The sequence below is a fragment of the Lutjanus erythropterus genome, chromosome 20 (genome assembly GCF_056507025.1).
Source record: "Lutjanus erythropterus isolate fLutEry1 chromosome 20, fLutEry1.hap2, whole genome shotgun sequence".
Classification (NCBI taxonomy): domain Eukaryota; kingdom Metazoa; phylum Chordata; class Actinopteri; order Lutjaniformes; family Lutjanidae; genus Lutjanus; species Lutjanus erythropterus.
The window spans coordinates 28,676,108-28,693,704 of record NC_139336.1 but is presented as its reverse complement, the minus strand read 5'-3'; the positions used below and the strand labels follow the sequence as shown (position 1 = coordinate 28,693,704).

The window sequence follows — 17,597 nt, the reverse complement described above, 5'->3', positions numbered from 1 at the left end:
TGCTGTCATTAGTATACAGACATGTAGATGCACATTTTTCTTACACTACTCTGCTTTAGTCATTCATCTAGTCAGTTATTTAGCATTGAGACTGGCGGTGAGGGAGGGGTAACATGTTCTCACTAAGGAGGTGAAGAAACCAAAGCAGCATTAGCTTAACAGTTTTTGATGTTTTCCGCTGTGTGCGCTAAAGTGGCGAGTCAGCCAACTGTGTTGCTGCTCTCAGCCTCCTCTTTCCACGGCTAACTCATTACCACCAGGGGTGGTTTGATTTGACAGCACGGGACTCCCCAGCAGGCCACGAGGCAGGAATTAATAAACATATCCTCACTGACACCAGTTAATCAATGGATCCAGTCTAAGAGCCAGATTTAGCTTGATTAGGATGTACTCAACTCCAGCAAATAGATTTAATACTTGTTTAGCAACTTAACAATATGATTGATCTCAAAATAAGGTCAAGCCTCTTGGTTACATGTCGCAAAACCACAGATTCCACTTAATGCTGATTATGCCATGTGCAAAGTGAGTAGCATTTGTCATGACACAGCGTACATTAGCACAGTGGTTCCCATCCAGGGGATACTTCTGCACAGTTTCACAATAAGCCGTGATAAAAGTCCTGACTGTTAGTATTATCATTTTAAACTGTATTTATCATTAAAACTGTTTGATTGCTGTGCATTGAAAAACTTGTGATAAATACTGTCCAGCATCAACCAAAGATAGCAACAGTCTCCCAGACACGGGCTCAGCAGCAACGTTGGTATGTAAGAAATTCTCATACCGTTCCATCCCGACTTCTGCAGGTGCCAGGGGGTACGTGGGAAGAATGTAGAGTAGCTTAATGAATTATGGTTTGATTAGAAATGAAATATCTGAAAAGAGTGAGTACATGAAATCTTGTTTGCAGTTTATTATAGACATTGAAGCAGTTGCAAAAAAAGCAACAGATATGGATACATGGTTGAAATAAACAGTTCAAATAGGATTAGAAAGCACACATGCAAACTTGGGCAAACTTCACACTGGCCATTCAATTGCACAAAAAAATGAAGCAATACACACTTTGATATAATTAACAGTGTTAAACAACAGTTTAAAATCTATTCAAATAACATGTTTGGAACATGACTTGTATCAATGAAATGCTGAGCGTTAATAAATGAAATGCAAACACATTTCATCAACACATTAGATTGCCAAGAGTAGGATTGGGTTACAATTTTTCAACCTGCCACCATCAGAGTTCTCAGCTGGAAAAATATGTGTGAATATGTAAACTACATATGCTGAGCAGCGGCTCTCATACGCTCCTCAAAGGCAAATCATTAAATTAGCAAAATAAAATTACAAAAATTGCCTCCAAAAAACCAAATGATAACAGACTTATGGCTGTCGACAACTTTCAAACCCAATATATTCGTCTGTTTGCACAAGCCCAAGTAACAGCCTTTAATCTTTCTTTCTACTGTATATATCCATGTTTTTCTTTAAACTAGAATTAGGAACAAAAAGTAACCCCACAAACTATTTATTAGGCCCAGTTTACTTAATTGTAATACTTGTGATAAATGACATCAGTTTTTCTTTGATCACTTACCACACGTCTTCTCCAAACAGGAGGAGGCTCGTGTGGAGGCGTCGGGCTCCGGATCACAGAGCATGGACCGGCTGGTGGACCTCCTCAACAGCATGAGGAGCAACAGCAGCGGGGTGGAGCAGCAGCTGGCCTCTTTCATGGAGGAGGCGCAGTGCTCTGCGCGGTCCGAGGAGACCCTGGCTCAGGTGGTCAGCACCATCTACTCCAAGGCCGTGTCGGACAGGAGCTTCGCCGCCACGGCCGCCAAGCTCTGCGACAAGATGGCGCTGTTCATGGTGGAGGGGACCAAGTTCAGATCGCTGCTCCTCAACATGCTGCAGGTGAGAGCGCTGGGAGGGAAGTAGTTAGTTGTGAAGGAGGGATGTCTGTGCTGCTTCAGTGTTTACTCATCTGTCTTCAATATTTCCTTCTCTCAGTATTCAGATTACTCAGACCTCAATCTAACAACCACATTCATTTCATGTATCTGCTTTGCATCTTTTTTAAATCAACATTAAGTTTATTATTGACTAGATTTAATGAATGGATACTATAGGTCCCAATTTACCAGTGTAGTTATCTCTCTCAGAGATGCAGTTTAGATACAGTCCAGTAAATATTAGAGACCTACTTGTTATACTGGTTGACTGGGTTCAAAATTAACTTATCAACATTGTACAACCCCAAACACTCTTCATTTACTGTCATAAATGACAAAGAAAAGCAGCAAATCTGTATAGTAAAGAAGTTGGAACCAGCAAATGTTTGATGTTGTGCTCGAAAAATTACTGGCATGATGAATCCAATCTCAAAATAGCTGGCAACTAATTTTCTTTTGATGGATTAATTGACTAATCGTTGTAGCTCTAATTATCAACTCCTAAATTATGAAACACTGTTTACAAACATAAACATAGATTGAAGGCCCTGCAAACTCACATGTGTTTTCAGTTGGGGTTGGATAGACCTGCTCAGGTTATGCAACGAAGCTAATAGGAAAACTCCTGAAATCCTAAAAACTTTTTATTTTGTCGCCACGGTAATAAATACTGCGCACAAAATACTGCCTAGTGCACGTAAGATTAAAAAAAAAAGAATCACCTTTCAGGACCTCTAGAATTTACCATGATGCATAATGAGTACTTTTAATATTTGTTAGTAATACTGTATTACATATCCCCCACGCTAAAAAAAAAAAGAAAAAGAAAATAATCCCAGTATCTCCTTCTGTTTCATTTTAACTAGTCAATGTACTGCTCACTGTACTTTGCCTGGTAAAATGTAAACAGGCTTGTTTCATTCGATTTCAAGGAGAACTCGACCTGGTGGCAGCCATTAACAATAATTCTCTGATAGTCTTGTTTGCTCATGAAGGTCGTATAGAGGCATCAGTATTAAACTGAGACTGTTTCATAACCAGTTTAAAACTCCTCAGTAGCCTTAAGTAAAGGATCTGACCACTTTTTCCACCGCTGCTTTGTTGCTGTAGGAGACTGGCTACTGATTGTGCAACAAGCTGCTGTCTGAATAATGAGCTGACAGAGCAGCTAGACCACAGCTAAAAAATGAACACTGTAATATGACTGTCTCTACTTCTGTCTGTGCAACGCCACTGTTTTGACTCTCAGTGGATCTCGTTAGCTTCACTTTTGAAAAGTGTTGTCATCCCTAATATTTTTTTTAGATAGTTTAATATGCGCCATATTCTGATGCTTGCTGTCTAAAACTAGTTTTTGGAGTTTAGTGTTTTGGCTCCCGAACCGCTTGATGTGGGATCTCTCACAGGACGAGTATGCAAGCAACTAGTGATTTCACAGGAAAGCAGCGTTGCAGAATCTGCCATACAATTTAGTGACTGATGACCAAAAAAACAAACTAACAACCAAACATAAAAAAAAAAGAAAATGCCTCTGTCCTGCTTGTCACATATAATCTGAGTCTTGGCTTTGGCTTGAAAGAAAAAACAAAACAAACAAAAAAAAAAATAAATTAAGGATGTCAGTCCTGGGCTCTGGGAGATTATGAGTGGCATTTTCCACTTTTTTTGATCAAACCCCCAAATGAAGTGACAGTAGCTGCATTTTCACCACAGGAACTTCATTTAGGGACTTACACATCAACATGCAACAGAGGGACCAAGGATGATGGTTGTGTAGAAGATGTGCGTAAACAGCCGTTGCTTTTTCATACACTGGACTCAGTTGCCTTGTCGTCAAGAGTCTTTAGACACCAGTGGAGGTTCAGCAGTTTTGCATACTTTGGATGGAAACAGGGCTAATGAGCTTGATTTTTTTTTTCTTTTAGATAAACTACCTTTCATTCACTTCAGTCTATTCCCTTACTTTTTTAACCCAACCGGTGTAGCTTCTACCCAAATATTCTAAGAAATACAGTAGTTACGATGATGATCTCTAAATGCCCCTCTAAAGCTCATTTGAAGCTAGCAGCACTTGTTTGTGTGTTTATTTTCTGGCAAACCAGTATTTTTTTTTACAATGTATGTTTTACCAAAATCCTCTCTGTAATTTTAGGAGTTTTATTCAACCTTAGTTTTATGAGAAAGCACTTTCAGGTGGAAGCCAACTATGTGTGTGATGTTGTACAGTAAATGTCAGTGGGCAGAGTCGCTAATCTAAACACCCAGGGGAGACAGACCTCTCCCCCCTCCTTCACTTAACTGCACAGTTCCAGTCTTGCACCCGCGATGAAAACATCCTCTCAGCCATTGTATATTTCACTGCCTCTCTTCCCCCTCCTCATCCCTCATGAGCTCTCTATTACCGCGCTCCCCCCCGTCTTATCGCCTCCCCTCACCCAGAACGACACGGGCCAGTGACTCGCTACTTCTCCCCGCATACTTCCTTTCTCCTACCCTCTTTTTCTAACCACGCTCCTCCCTCTCACCCCTCACTCCATCCCAAGAGTCTGGAAGAAGGCAAACAAGACGTGCACGCCGTCTCAAGATGGCATTCAAAGTCTAAATGTTAACCCACCTGCTGCCTCGCCACGTCTCCTCCTTCTCCCTCCCTTAACTCCTACTCTCATTTCCTTCTCCTGCAGATGCTCTTTTCGACTGCACTCCCACACTTTGTCTTTTTTTCCCTTCCCTTCTGTTTTTGTGTTTTTCCATTCAAACACCTTCTTTCTTCAGATGTTGATATTTTTATCCAGACCCAGCGGTAGTGAATCCTGCCTTAATCCTTTGATTTACCCCCTTTTCTCCACTTTTTATTTATCTCCCCATTTTTCACAGCCATGCGGTCCCTCCTCCTCATTTATTTCTCACTTTAATTCCCACTTCCCAGCCAGGCATGGACCCCCTCCTTGTCTTTGACATTTTGGCTTTTTGCTTTAAAACATTTTAAAATGTCATAAGTGGCCTCATGAAGGCTGTCATTACCGATTGTTGCTTCCAGACCCCGGGAACTCAATGTGGGGGCAATTAGTCTGTGACCGCTCAGCTTAATAAAAGAGAGGCATTGGGGTTTGTTGTTGCTTTGATTAAACGTAGCCAGACTGTTACCTATGAAAAATGCTGTTAACTTAGCACAACTGAGACGAGCATGTGGCCTCCACCAAAGATGCTCTGTGTAAGAAGATAATGCATTAAAAGCTGCACAATGGTTTGAAATGGTATATGCTTCCTCCTGATCGCTGTAAATTTTATACTTTATATTAATAATAATATAAAAAAAGAGGAGTCACTGGGTCACATGACAGTGAAGCTGTTGAATAAATTGCAGTTATTTTCTATCAAAATATTCATGCAAAATAAATTGTACTTATACTTGAGATTAATTTAGCATCATAATTTCCACTATTATGGGCAAGTCGGCACAAAGGTATTGATTGCTGGTCTTATGTCATTCAGTCATTTATTGACTGCCCCTAAATAAACTTTATGCAGCACTTGTTGCATGTGATCAGGAAGAGACCGGATGAAAAGGAGGGGTTTTGTACAATAATGATTCAGTAATGATTACTGTAGGATTGCTGTCACACTTTTTAAAAGACTTCATGAATGGACAAAGTACACGGAGCCGGATACAAGGACAGCAGTTTTGACAGCTATGAAACCTGTTAATCAGGGAAAATACTCACACAGACTTGTTTTCTAAATTATGTCAAGTAGCTGCACTCAAAGAGGCTACTGAAGTTTAATATCCAGCAGAGCTGAAAATAGTAATAAATTAATCAATTATGAATTGATTCTGAAATTAATTGAAAACTAATTTGATAATTGATGAATCAGTTGTAGCAATTTGTTTTAGAAAAAAAAGTCAAAACTCTGATTTAAGCTTAAATGTGAATATATTCTGGTTCATTTTGTCCTCTTTGGCAGTAAACTGAATATGTATAGGTGGTGGGCAAAGTAAGACATTTGAGGAGGTCATCTTGGGTGTTGGGAAATACTGATCACCATTTTCTGACATCTAATAGACCAGATAACTAACTTCTGTAACTTAATCCAACCAAATGTTCATTAAAAACACAATTGATTAATTGATATTGCAGAAATTGTGAATGCATCGCCAGAAATCCAAAGACAGCCCACCTTTTAGATAGATGGGCAGGGAAAACCATGCAGCTGCTCCCAGTACCATTTTCATTTCTCAAATAAGCTTTTTTTTTTTTTTTTTAGTTCCTAACTCTTTAGTGATTTCTTGTCTGTTTTGCTTTACTGTGTATGTCTATGTTGCCATTTTGCTGGCTTGTTATTTAAGCGTCATATACCACGGCAATGTCCTTGGAGGTGTATGAGGTGTGTGTAGTTGTTTCTGAGTGTGTGTGGTATGTTTGTTTTTGACAGTGTGAGAATTTTTTTTCTCATTGGATCCATTCAAGGCTTCATATTCTGTGTATGTCTGCGTAGAAGCAGGCCTTCACTGTACGAGTCTGAGAATATAAGCCGCTCGTGTTTCCAGTGCACTTCAGTCCACAGTAACAGGCAGGAAAAAAAGAGAGAGGCAGTGAGTCGATGTGACTGTTAATAAAGTTTCAGTTTAACCTGCCATATAACATCTTTACAAGTGCGCATTAAGCATTAACCCATATTAACCCCAACACTTTTACAGCACTGACACAGTTCACTACCCTTCACTTTCAAACCACATTAACATATTCTCCTCTACTTCTGGCAGATAAAAGAAATTCAGGAATCTGTTAAATGTGTTTTTCAACTGCTTTTTGGCTTTAAGTACTTTAAAGCGTTGAGGTTAATACGTGGGCCACCTACAAAAACTCCCATCAGAGTGATAGCAAAGATGTTAATGGTGATTACCACCACTGCTGATGAATTTATGAAACACTTAAATATCCTCTTACCTACCACCCACTCAGAACTTGTATTACACATTTTGCAAAAGCTAGACAGATTGTTTCAGTGTATTTTCCAAACCTAATCTGCTTGTGTCTTTTTTTTTTTTTTTTCCTCCCCCTGCAGAGGGATTTCTCCCGTCGAGACGAGCTCCAGCAGTCAGACGTGGAGAGGTGGTTAGGTTTCATCACCTTCTTGTGTGAGGTGTTCGGTACCATGAGGAGCAGCTCCGGGGAGCCATTCAGGGTGCTGGTGTGTCCCATCTACACCTGCCTACGAGAGGTCTGTATCCATGTCTACGTCTTTTTTTTTTTTTTTTCAATCAATAAATATTTTCAATAACTAAAGATGCACCAATCAATCAGTTGGTGACCGGAATCGGACGGTTTTCAGCTCAATCAACCTGTGTCAAATAAAATCAGTTCTGTGTCAGTCAAATTTACATGCATGATGGTTCACATCATGCACACAGCGACACAGCGACTGTCGGTACCAATCAAGTAAAACTGACGAAAAAATCTATATTTTATGGCTCATTTATCATTAACTTCAGATACAGACACAGAAGGAACCTTCTGTCCATGGTGACCTGTTCATTTCATCTGTATCTCTGTACGTTTTCTGAAAGCTCATATTTGAACCAATAATGGTACCTGGAATTCGGTACTGATACCTTTTTCCAGTACTTAACTCTATCTGTAATAATGAAAATGTACTTTCTTTCTGGTCACAATCACACACAAGGGCATGTCTTAAAAAGTCTGAAATCCGGTCATCTGAATTTTTTTAGGCCATAATATGTCTTAAAACTGATTGAATTACGAAGTTAACGTTACTTTTATAAAGTTGCTTTAACTTCATTTTCACTTTTCAATGTGTTTTTGGGAAAATTTCTATTGACCACACTGTAAAATCTACAGAGCAAAACCAGCATTAACCCAGTAACCACTCATACAAACTGTGCTTGTACTTTTTTGCCAGTATGCCTGTGAAATAGGTCTTAAATTGCTTTCATTATAGTCTTAAAAACTCTTAAATCTAATTTGCTGAAACCCGGATAAACGCTGACATACTAGCATGTCATCAGTGTTCAGAGGAGCGACAGACTCCGAGAACAGGTGGAGAGAGAAAAGAGGACCTGGAGCACTTTAGGATAAAATGTCAGAGCTGTTTAACAATCAGTATCTTATTATGTACATACAACTTAAAGCTACTACAAAGAAATTTCATATTTTGTTTTGGCCCCTTTGGACAAAAGCAGTTTTGTCAAAAAATAAAATTATCTAAATAAAATCTCCTAATGCTTCTTTTTAACTGGCTAATGTACTACTCACTGTAACTCTGCCTGGATAAATGTAAACACTGACTCGTTTCATCTGATTTCACTGGTGAAAGCCATTAAAAACAATACAGAAATAGCTGATCTTCTTGTGGATGGTTTTAACTTATGTAGGTCAGCACTTGTAATAAATTGAAATTGTTTCATAACCATTTAAAAGCTCCTTGTAGTAGCTTTAATTTTCCATTAAGGAAAAATGTTTGTTAATGCTGTCATTTTAGTTCTTAGAAAGAAAAGAAATTGGCAGTCGATGCATCTCTATTAATAACCCAATCAACCCCATCCGTATGTTCCAGTAAAAGGAAAGCGTCCTGCTGCGTCTGTTTATCTTGTCCGTTCAGATCGATACGCGCACCAGCCAGAGTTTCCTGTTTTTGGTCAGACCTTGTCTAGACTTCAGACACCACAGCAGGGTTTGGTTAGTGGTGCAACCAGTCAGGACACCATCAGTTCCAGGAAAATGCGTGACCCCAGGTTCTGTTCTCATCAGCTGGTCATGCTCTCTCACACACGTTCCATCGCCATGGAAACCATATAGGGTAGCCACAGCAGACGCACCACGATACAGAAGTGGTTAACGACAGCTGGGATACTGAAAGGGGAAGCAAGCGAGGGGAGGTGGGGAGGGGGGAGGTGAGAGGAAGCAGAGGAGACTGTGGTCAGGTTGACAGTTGCTGCAGAGGAAGTTTACTCATGGCATGACAGGTAGAAGAGAAAAGAGATGACAGAATCTGGGAGAGAAAATTGTTTTTAATGTGTAGTTTGAGCTGCAGAGAAGAAATAATGGCAGGGTTGAGGCACGTGCCAGGTAGTTTTACCGCCCACGTCCACACCTCTGCCGGTCTGGCGCTCGAACACACACACCCTGCGTCTCACAGCACAACAATCAACACACAACTAACACCATCCACACCCTGTCTGAGCGTATGCCCAGGGCTCTATCTCAGCAGAAGGCCCGACAGCATGACCGAGGGCGTGGACGTACAGTGTAACCAGTCTGAAATAAACGCACACACATATCTCCGTATTCCAGCATCGGCACTGTCACATTCAGCCTGATGATGCTCCAGGTCACAACACACCTGGGAACCATGTCAAAATATTTGTATAATTGTGTGTGTGTGTGAGTGTGAGTGAGTGTTTGTAGTTGCTTGTTCGACAATCTCTATTTCCCCGAGCCATTGTTCCTGATTTTTTTTTTATCCATCTGCTGTTTTGTCTTTCCTGTTGTAACACGTAGTTGTAGGTTTCCAGCTTACAAATTTTGTGAGATAATGCACGCTCGCCTGTGCGTGTGTTTGCACATAAAAGCATATGTGCCTGCACGTGTGTGTACGGCGGTGTGTTTTGCAGCGGCCGTCCTCTGTAGTTGTAGCCTGCAGAACAGGATTAGGTAACAACTGAGGTGTGTTTGGCTGTACAGTACATGTGAGCTCTACATATAGAAAGAGTGAGTTAATGAGCAATGACCTCACCCATTCATGACTCACTCAACGCAGTAGTGTTTTAAAAAAGCCACAGTCCACGTAGATGGTCTTAGATAATCCTTGACAAAATTTGCACATGCTTTAAAATACATACCTACATTTATTAATTATTTTGGCAACAACAAGCTGTAAACTGACTAGTATCACATTGTAAGTGACCAGTGTGTAGGATTTAGTGGCATCTTGCAGTGAGGTTGTAGATTGGAACAAAATTAATACTGCTTGCTTCACTCTCCCCTTTCAAGCGTGTAAGAGAACCTATGGCCGCAGTGAGACTTGAGGAAAAATGTGAAAGGCCCTCTCTAGAACGTGTGTTTGGTTTGCTTGTTCTGGGTGGCAGTTCAGCGTGGCGCTAGGAGATGTGAGTGAGCGATAACTTTGCTACCTTATGTTTACAATGTACGTTTGCTATGTCCAACAAATAAACAAAATAAGCTCATAAAGTGTCAAAGGTAAATACTCCTACACCTATTTTCCTTAAAACACACAAAATAACCCCACAGTTGTAGACCCTCTGAATCCAATCTTTTTTACCAGTCTAAGACTTGTAATTGCCTTTTACCTCATTGTAAAACAAACTTCATTCACACTCAGCAGAAAAACTAAATAAAACTCATCAAAATGTCTTATTTAGTTGTTCCACTCTTCCAACAGCCACCAATCCTGGTTTGGTTGAAATAAATCCTTAATTCAACATGTTTGATGTGAACATATTCTGGCTTTACAGGCTGTTTCCATCTCACTTATTCTTCGGGTCAGCGGGTGTGTGCTGTTTTGCTGAATGAGAATCTGTCGCTTAGCAGCAGCTCTCATTCATTCTTCTGAGGCAGGCCATTGAATTAGCAAAATGAAAATCACCCCCAAAAAACAGCTGGCAATCGGCTTTGGACAATCTCCCAAACCTGCTGTAGATACAAATGGCCCAGTCTAAAGTAACGAAAGCACACGACATTGTACGTTAAATGAATATTATATTCCATTCTTTCCATATTCTATTTAAGTTCAGTATTCACCCTGCTTTTGGCTCCGCTTTGCTCATCACCATCTTTAGCTACTAACGCTGCTTTCAAATGAAACTCGTGAACTTGTAATTACAGCACAGAAGTTGCTAGCTTTGTCAGGTGTTGTGTTTTGGGTTTATCCAAGTTTTTTTCTCTGAATACACCGTCATGAGAGTGTGAACTAAAACAGTAAAACTGCAGGCCAGACAGCTGAACAATGACCATGACTAACAATGACTAAACTATTATAAAAAATAAATAGAAATGATTGTAGGATTGTAGATATTCCTCCACCATTTGCACTTTGAAGCACACTTCAAAATGAAACTTCTTTATTGAAAGTCACCACCAAATGAAATTAGAGAAGCAAAAGTTTTCCTTTCTTTTTCTTGTTTACTGGGCTTGCTACTGTTTCAGCATGTTACTGTGGTTACAAACTGGAGGCTGTTAAGAAACTTTGTGGTGAGCGTGTAATTTTAGATCTGTGATTGAGCCAAACAACATGTGCATTTAACAGTTAAAATATTAAATATATACTAAATAAATATTCACCCAGGCTGGAGCACAGCCTGCACAGGCAAGGTTAAAAATAGACTACACCCTTATTATAATACCGAACCGTAAAATAGACAAAAGGAACTAACAAACATTTCTTCCTTGCGGAGGAACAGTCCTGCACAGCCTAACAGTCGTGGAAAATGAGCAGGAAGGTAGCAGGGCACTTGAACTGACAGATAAAACCATCTTTTATTGAAGCAAATGACCTGCATGTGGCCCTAAGAGGCTTTCATCAGGATATTGGTTTGCAGTTGCACACTGCAGAAAGCATGCACATACACTGTCTGGTGGTGACCTCACAAGCTATTTATATTGTTCCTTGGTATCCCTCTTTGAAAGTCAGTATGGGGCCTCAGAGTCAAAGACAACACAGAAAATACAGTGCAGTACATTAGGACAATCATTATGTACAACATAAAAATATGTAGTTTAGATATTCTGAGCATCAAGCAACTCAAAGTGTGTTTTTATTTTATATTTTGTTTGTTTTGATGTAATAGAAATTGGGTAATATTATGTAATGTAACTAAGGGAAGTGCTGATCCTGACGCCAGACCTGCTGTTGCTATGCAACTATTGAAAACCCAGTTAAAGTTGAAGTAGTCATAATTTTAACTTTGAGTACTCTGTGTCATTAGTATCCTGATGAAACATGTTTTTCTCTCAGCACTCAGCACAGTACATCCTCTCTTTTCTTTTTTGATAGCCGTGTCATGACAGGTGTCAACATATACAAATATACATGTTTGAGTAGTGATGGTCAAACAGAGACAGGTGAAGCCTCAGCAGAAAAAAAGAATAAGGCTGGGTTTTTTTTTCTAGTTCATTGAGTCACTCAAGGTGTTGTTGTCATGTTGGATGCATTTCATCCATTCAGCGCTGCAGGAGGATCACAGCTGTCCTAGTTTGTGTTGCTTTTTACACTCCTGATCAAATGTCTTTTGAATGAAAATACTGTAAATGGAAATTAGAAAGAATCCCAAGGTTTCCCGGAGCAGCAAGCTTTGTTTGTTGATGATGTAACTAACCAGAGATCTGGCTGTTTTTCAGCCTCAGCAGAGAGACTGCGAGCGTGTTCGGTAGTCTCACAGAAACAGTTTTTCCTGCATGTTATGGTGTCAGAGCAACAGAGGAGAGCTATCACATTTGAGAGCAGAAAAGCTATCGCAGTGGATAGGAGAACTGATCATAGATGAGTATAGATTAGACTATTTTAAACGCACTGAGCAAAAACTTCTCCTTAGGCTCCCTAGAGAACTCATTATGAGCTAATCCTACTTGTCACAAGGCTCTCCTGCTCTGGGAACGACGAGACTTGAGTTCCCACATCAAACAGCCACACTGTCACCACACCCGTCTAAGCATACTGAGGAGCTGACGTCTGCTGAACTGCTCAGCCTGAATGATAGGTGGAATACCATTAAGCTTAGTGTGAAAATAACAGGCCAGCTGGTGTTGAATGTGGACCGTAGCATCAGATGGTGCTGATCTTTGTTTCTTTTTCAGTTTTGCAGCTTCAGGATATCGGTTACTTTAGTTTGTCTGTGTATGGAGTTCTACTATACATGTTAAAATGAAACAGATTCTGTTGGGGCACCTCCATATTAATGGACGCCCTACAACCAATCAGAGCGACTAAACATGCGACACTGCATATTTGTTAATTAACTAAAAGCTCTACAGAAAGTTGTTTGTCCTTATAGAGAAATTTTACATCCCAGGTCTGTTAATACGGATGTGACACTGGACTCAACAGAAAAAGTTCCACATCAGCGGCAGCCATCTTGATTGTTTATGAAAATAAGGTTGTGTTCCTCTGTAGAGTCATTGTATCAATCTACGGGTGTGGAGAAAAAAATCGATTCTTAGAGGCATCATGATTCTCTCTTTAAAGATTATCAACCGATGTGGAAAAGTCAATAATCAGAAATATAAAATCCAATACTCAGTGTTACGATTGCCAGTAACATTTTTGTAAGATCTGTTTGTTCTTTAGGGCTGAATCAATTGGATGAATCAATTGAATTTGTTAAGTTGTGTCTCACTAAACTAATTATGGATCATTACAAATATGCTGTTTTAAAAGTAGGGCTACAACTAATAATTATTTTCATATTTGAATAATGGTTGATTATTTTCTCAATTAATTAATTGTTTGTTTTAAAATGTCAGGAAATGGTGAAAAATGTCAATCTCAAATGTCTTGTTTTAATCACAACCCAAAGATATTCAGTTTAATTTTGACTTTTTTTTCCTTAAAAAAAAATCCTTAAACCAATTTATTGATCATCAAAATAATTAATTTGGCAATTAAGTTGATAATTGATTCATAATTCATTGTTGCAGCCATATTTAAAAGTAGCAAGTAGTCACACAAAGAGAAAAATGAATCATGCATAAGAGTCAAAAATTTTGATGCATTAAAAATCTAATCACATGAAAGACCTCTGAATCAGAGTTGAGTCAAACAGTGAGATACCACGAGATTACCACCCCTAATCCAGACGCATATTATACATATATATGGTTGTGCTTAGCCCGACCAGATCCAGGACAGGTGGAAATCTGTCTGGGTGAGAGTGGGAGGCCACACATGACTGCCATCAAAATATGAGCTCAAACACTCACTATCATTCAGTTTGATCCCGCTGAGTTAAAAGTACAATAACTGTGCAGCAGAAACAAGTTATAAACACAACCTTTTCAGTATCTATGTTGAATTTGTTAGCAAACAGTTGCTTATTTACATATTCAGAATTTATAGAGCAACTAATTTCTTCACTGGGGAACATTTACTGTTGACCATCTGGTCAAAGTAATTATTACTATTATATATATATTTGCTCTGTTTTTAGTCTCTACCAACTCCTGAGGGAAATATGTAGCTCTTTAGCTGTTAAATGCTCCGACACAGTGGGTTTTTTGAGCCTTTTCACTGAAAATGATGCTATGAGAGCAGTGAGAGTGAACCAAAACAGTAAAGTTGATGGATAGCTTAACGACGAGCTGATACTCGCTGTAAAGCTCCGTAAAACTGTTATGAGCTGCACATTCAGAGGTGATAATTCTCTGTAGGCTCATCGCAAGCAATCTCTTCCATGTCGCCACATCGTCTTTTGTTTCATTATAAAAGTAGGTCCACTTTTAGTCACATTACAGTCATAGATCCTGCTTCTCAACATACTGAGTTCCTGTGTTTTCACTCCATGATTTTACCCATTTTTTCCATAACTTTGTGGTTGTACCCTGCTTTTATTCCTTATTTTATTATTGTGCAGCAGGTCTATGCTACAACAAGGTTTAATTAGACTCACTCCAGCAACAAATCCTCCCTGTTACTTCCTTTACCTCCTTCAGGGTTAATCAAAGTAGCACTTTGGAAACAGCCTTGGAGCTGGAAAAGGAGCATTTAACCAAATTCCTTTCTACTGTAATCTGACACTGGATGCTCATAGACCAGCATGGGAGGCTCTGTGTCGTTCTACCTCCCTTTGTCGCCTTCCTCCCTGTATTGTTTGAAAGTACCAGTTGTATGCCCATCTGTGCATGGGGCCAGTGTTGGGGGGGGCGGGGGGGCAGCCAGCTAGCATGTTTACCAGCTTCACGGTTTGTTTTTGGCTACTCTGTGTGTGTACAGTATGCCTGTGTGTGTGTATGTGGGGATATACAGTGTGCACAAAGCAAGCCTTGATGTGTGATGGTTAGCTAGCTTGCCAGGATGAAAGCCTGGTGTGTTGACTTCCAAGATTTAAAATGTTAATGTAGAAAATATTTACAATCAGGATTAGGTCTTTTTTCCTTCTCTTGTGAACTGATCAACACACACAAACACTTGCATTTGCTTAATCTCCCCACCCATGTGGCTTATATATCCACATATACATACATTATATTTATATATCTACAAGCCCTGTTAGGTTTTGTTCACTGTGCTGGACTTCATTGACTACATGTGAATGTTATGGCTTTATCTTCAGTTGTGCAGCTCTTTGCTTTGCAGTATCCTGATATATTCACATACTGTCTGTTCTTGTTTCTTCTAGCTATTGGAGTCAACAGATGTTAAGGAAGATGCAGTCCTCTGCTGTTCCATGGAGGTATGGACCACACACATACACACACAAAAACACAGTCAAAGGGATGGTTACATTTTTTTAACATGGCTGTATGAGGTACTCATCCATTGTCTTACCTACAGTAGATGACGGGGTCAGCAGCAAAATGTATTTTAGCTACCTTAAAAAATATTGATATCAGTGTGTACCCTGTATTTAGAATATTTTCACTGCTTTACTTTACTACTATCAGATTGCTCAATACCAGTACCTTTAAAGAGATCCCAATACCACCAGAGTATTTCATTTTGTACCTTTTGAAGGTTCTTCTTTCTGAAGAAGCCTGTGGTGATTGGCTGCAAGCAAAACCATATAGATAGTCATTTTTCCTAGATCTGGGGCAAATTCAGTCATACTATCTCACAAACACGAAATTACTGGTCTACTGCTGTCTTGGGTCATTTAATTTGTTTGTGTCATTGTATGACTTGGATGATACACTTAAACTGATATTGATTTGGTGGCTGAAGTCGGTTTTGCTGTTGACCCTGTCCACAGCAGTGCATTGCTCAGCTTCCGTGCTGGTACTCCTCTCTGCCTCTCCAAACTGGAGGCGTGTCGACCACCATCTACTGTAGGTAATAAATCGAGTATTGATAAGTGCCTCATACAACCCCACTTCAAATGATCCAAAGTATCCTTTTAATGGTTGTTTTTTTGGGCTGTTTTTGTGCAAAAGTCAGGGAACTACGTTAAATACAGTAGAACATGTGAACAAATGTATGTAGCAAACAAATTCCAACAAACCTGTTGAAATACTTTATTTTAATGCACAGTACTAGTTGTGCAAGTAAATTTAAGTAGAATTATGGATTAAATCTGACAGCCTTTGTTTTATTTTCATATCATTGCTGGTCGTTGAGAGGTTTTTGCTTCTGCTCAGTAACCTGAGAGGTAAAACAGAAAGAGCAAAGACAGGTGAGCTCTGGTTGGCAAACAGTTCCCAGATGCTCACAAACACAACCACATCCTTTGCAGCCTTGATTGCTTACCAGCAGGCTCGCTCTCTCTTTCTCAAAAACACACACACACACACACACACACGCACACACAGCTCCATGGCCAGAGGGTGTGTGAACCTCTGGTGTCTGACAGTATCCACAGTAACAAGGTGCCAGACGTTGTGTTTTGCTCTCAGTGAGGGACACACACACCTTCTCTGACCTCCTGCCTCCATACATCCTCCCTCCCTCCCTCTCTCTCTCCCCTCCAGTTGCAGAGCATGGGGCGTCTCCTGGAAGAGCAACTCCCGGAGATGATGATCGAGCTCCTAGCTGCCGTCAGGGACAAGATGCTTTGTCCGGCTGAGTCTCCTCTGACCCGCTCGCTTCTCATGGAGGTCATCGAGCTGCATGCACACCGCTGGAGCCCCCTGGAGGCTCTCACCACCCAATACTACAACCGTACCATCCAAAAGCTCACCACCACTGCCTAGGTGCCCGCTCCCCTGCAAGAGGAGAGGAGACAAGCCCCCCCTTTTGACGCCCAGGAGAAACAATCTGCTCCTCTAGTTTTACCAAAAGGAAGTTAGTAATCATACACCCTCTTATCTAAATGAATAAATACTTTATGTGGTTATTTAACTGCACATTTCGATAATTTCAATACAATAGCCACCAAACATGCACCACTACATGTGGCGTTCAAACAATGAAAAGCATATTTGACACACATTTAAACAAACAGTAACGTATATATGGCCAGTAGGGGCGTGCTTGGCCACACAGAGTGCGAGTGTGGGGGCTCGCCTGGCTGTGGCTGCTGAGGGATAAAATAAAGGAGGGAGCAGACAAGAGAGGGGTCACACAGGGGAGAGGAGGAGAGGGCAGCAGCCTGCCCGTAGGGAATAGAGAGATCCGTACCCAAAGATGAATGGAGGATGGAGGGGAGGAGGGGGGTCAGGGTAGTCCGTGTCAGTCTCTTCATTGTGTTCATTTGCCCACCACCCTCCCCTTCTCTCTGTCTCTTTCTCCTCCCCCCTCTTCTGTCTCTCCGTCAGCCCCTGGGGTCTGTGTGGCTGATAAAAGAGAGAGGAGGAGGAGGAGGCGGCGGCGGCAGGGAGCAGACACGATGCTGTCTGTCTGGGCCGTCTGCCCCCGCCGGGCCAGGGGACCAGGTCAAAGGGCCTCGCTGTGGAGCTCCCACAGCTCCCCACAGCTCCTCCCTGCCTTTGTCTCCCCAGCACACCCCCCCAGCAG

At 40.7% G+C, this 17,597-nt stretch overlaps 1 protein-coding gene across 2 annotated transcripts in view; it reads left to right on the top strand.

The window, feature by feature from the left end:
- Nucleotides 1-16,932, top strand: part of ctif (CBP80/20-dependent translation initiation factor) — a 69,777-nt gene extending 52,845 nt beyond the window's left edge. For both annotated transcript variants that reach the window (XM_084745643.1, XM_084745642.1), the window contains 4 exons: nucleotides 1,624-1,923; nucleotides 7,026-7,181; nucleotides 15,328-15,381; nucleotides 16,613-16,932. In XM_084745643.1, the coding sequence (XP_084601769.1) occupies nucleotides 1,624-1,923; nucleotides 7,026-7,181; nucleotides 15,328-15,381; nucleotides 16,613-16,834 (732 nt within the window). In that variant the 3' untranslated portion in view covers nucleotides 16,835-16,932. The remainder of the gene's footprint in view (nucleotides 1-1,623; nucleotides 1,924-7,025; nucleotides 7,182-15,327; nucleotides 15,382-16,612) is intronic.
- Nucleotides 16,933-17,597: the final 665 nt, after the last annotated feature.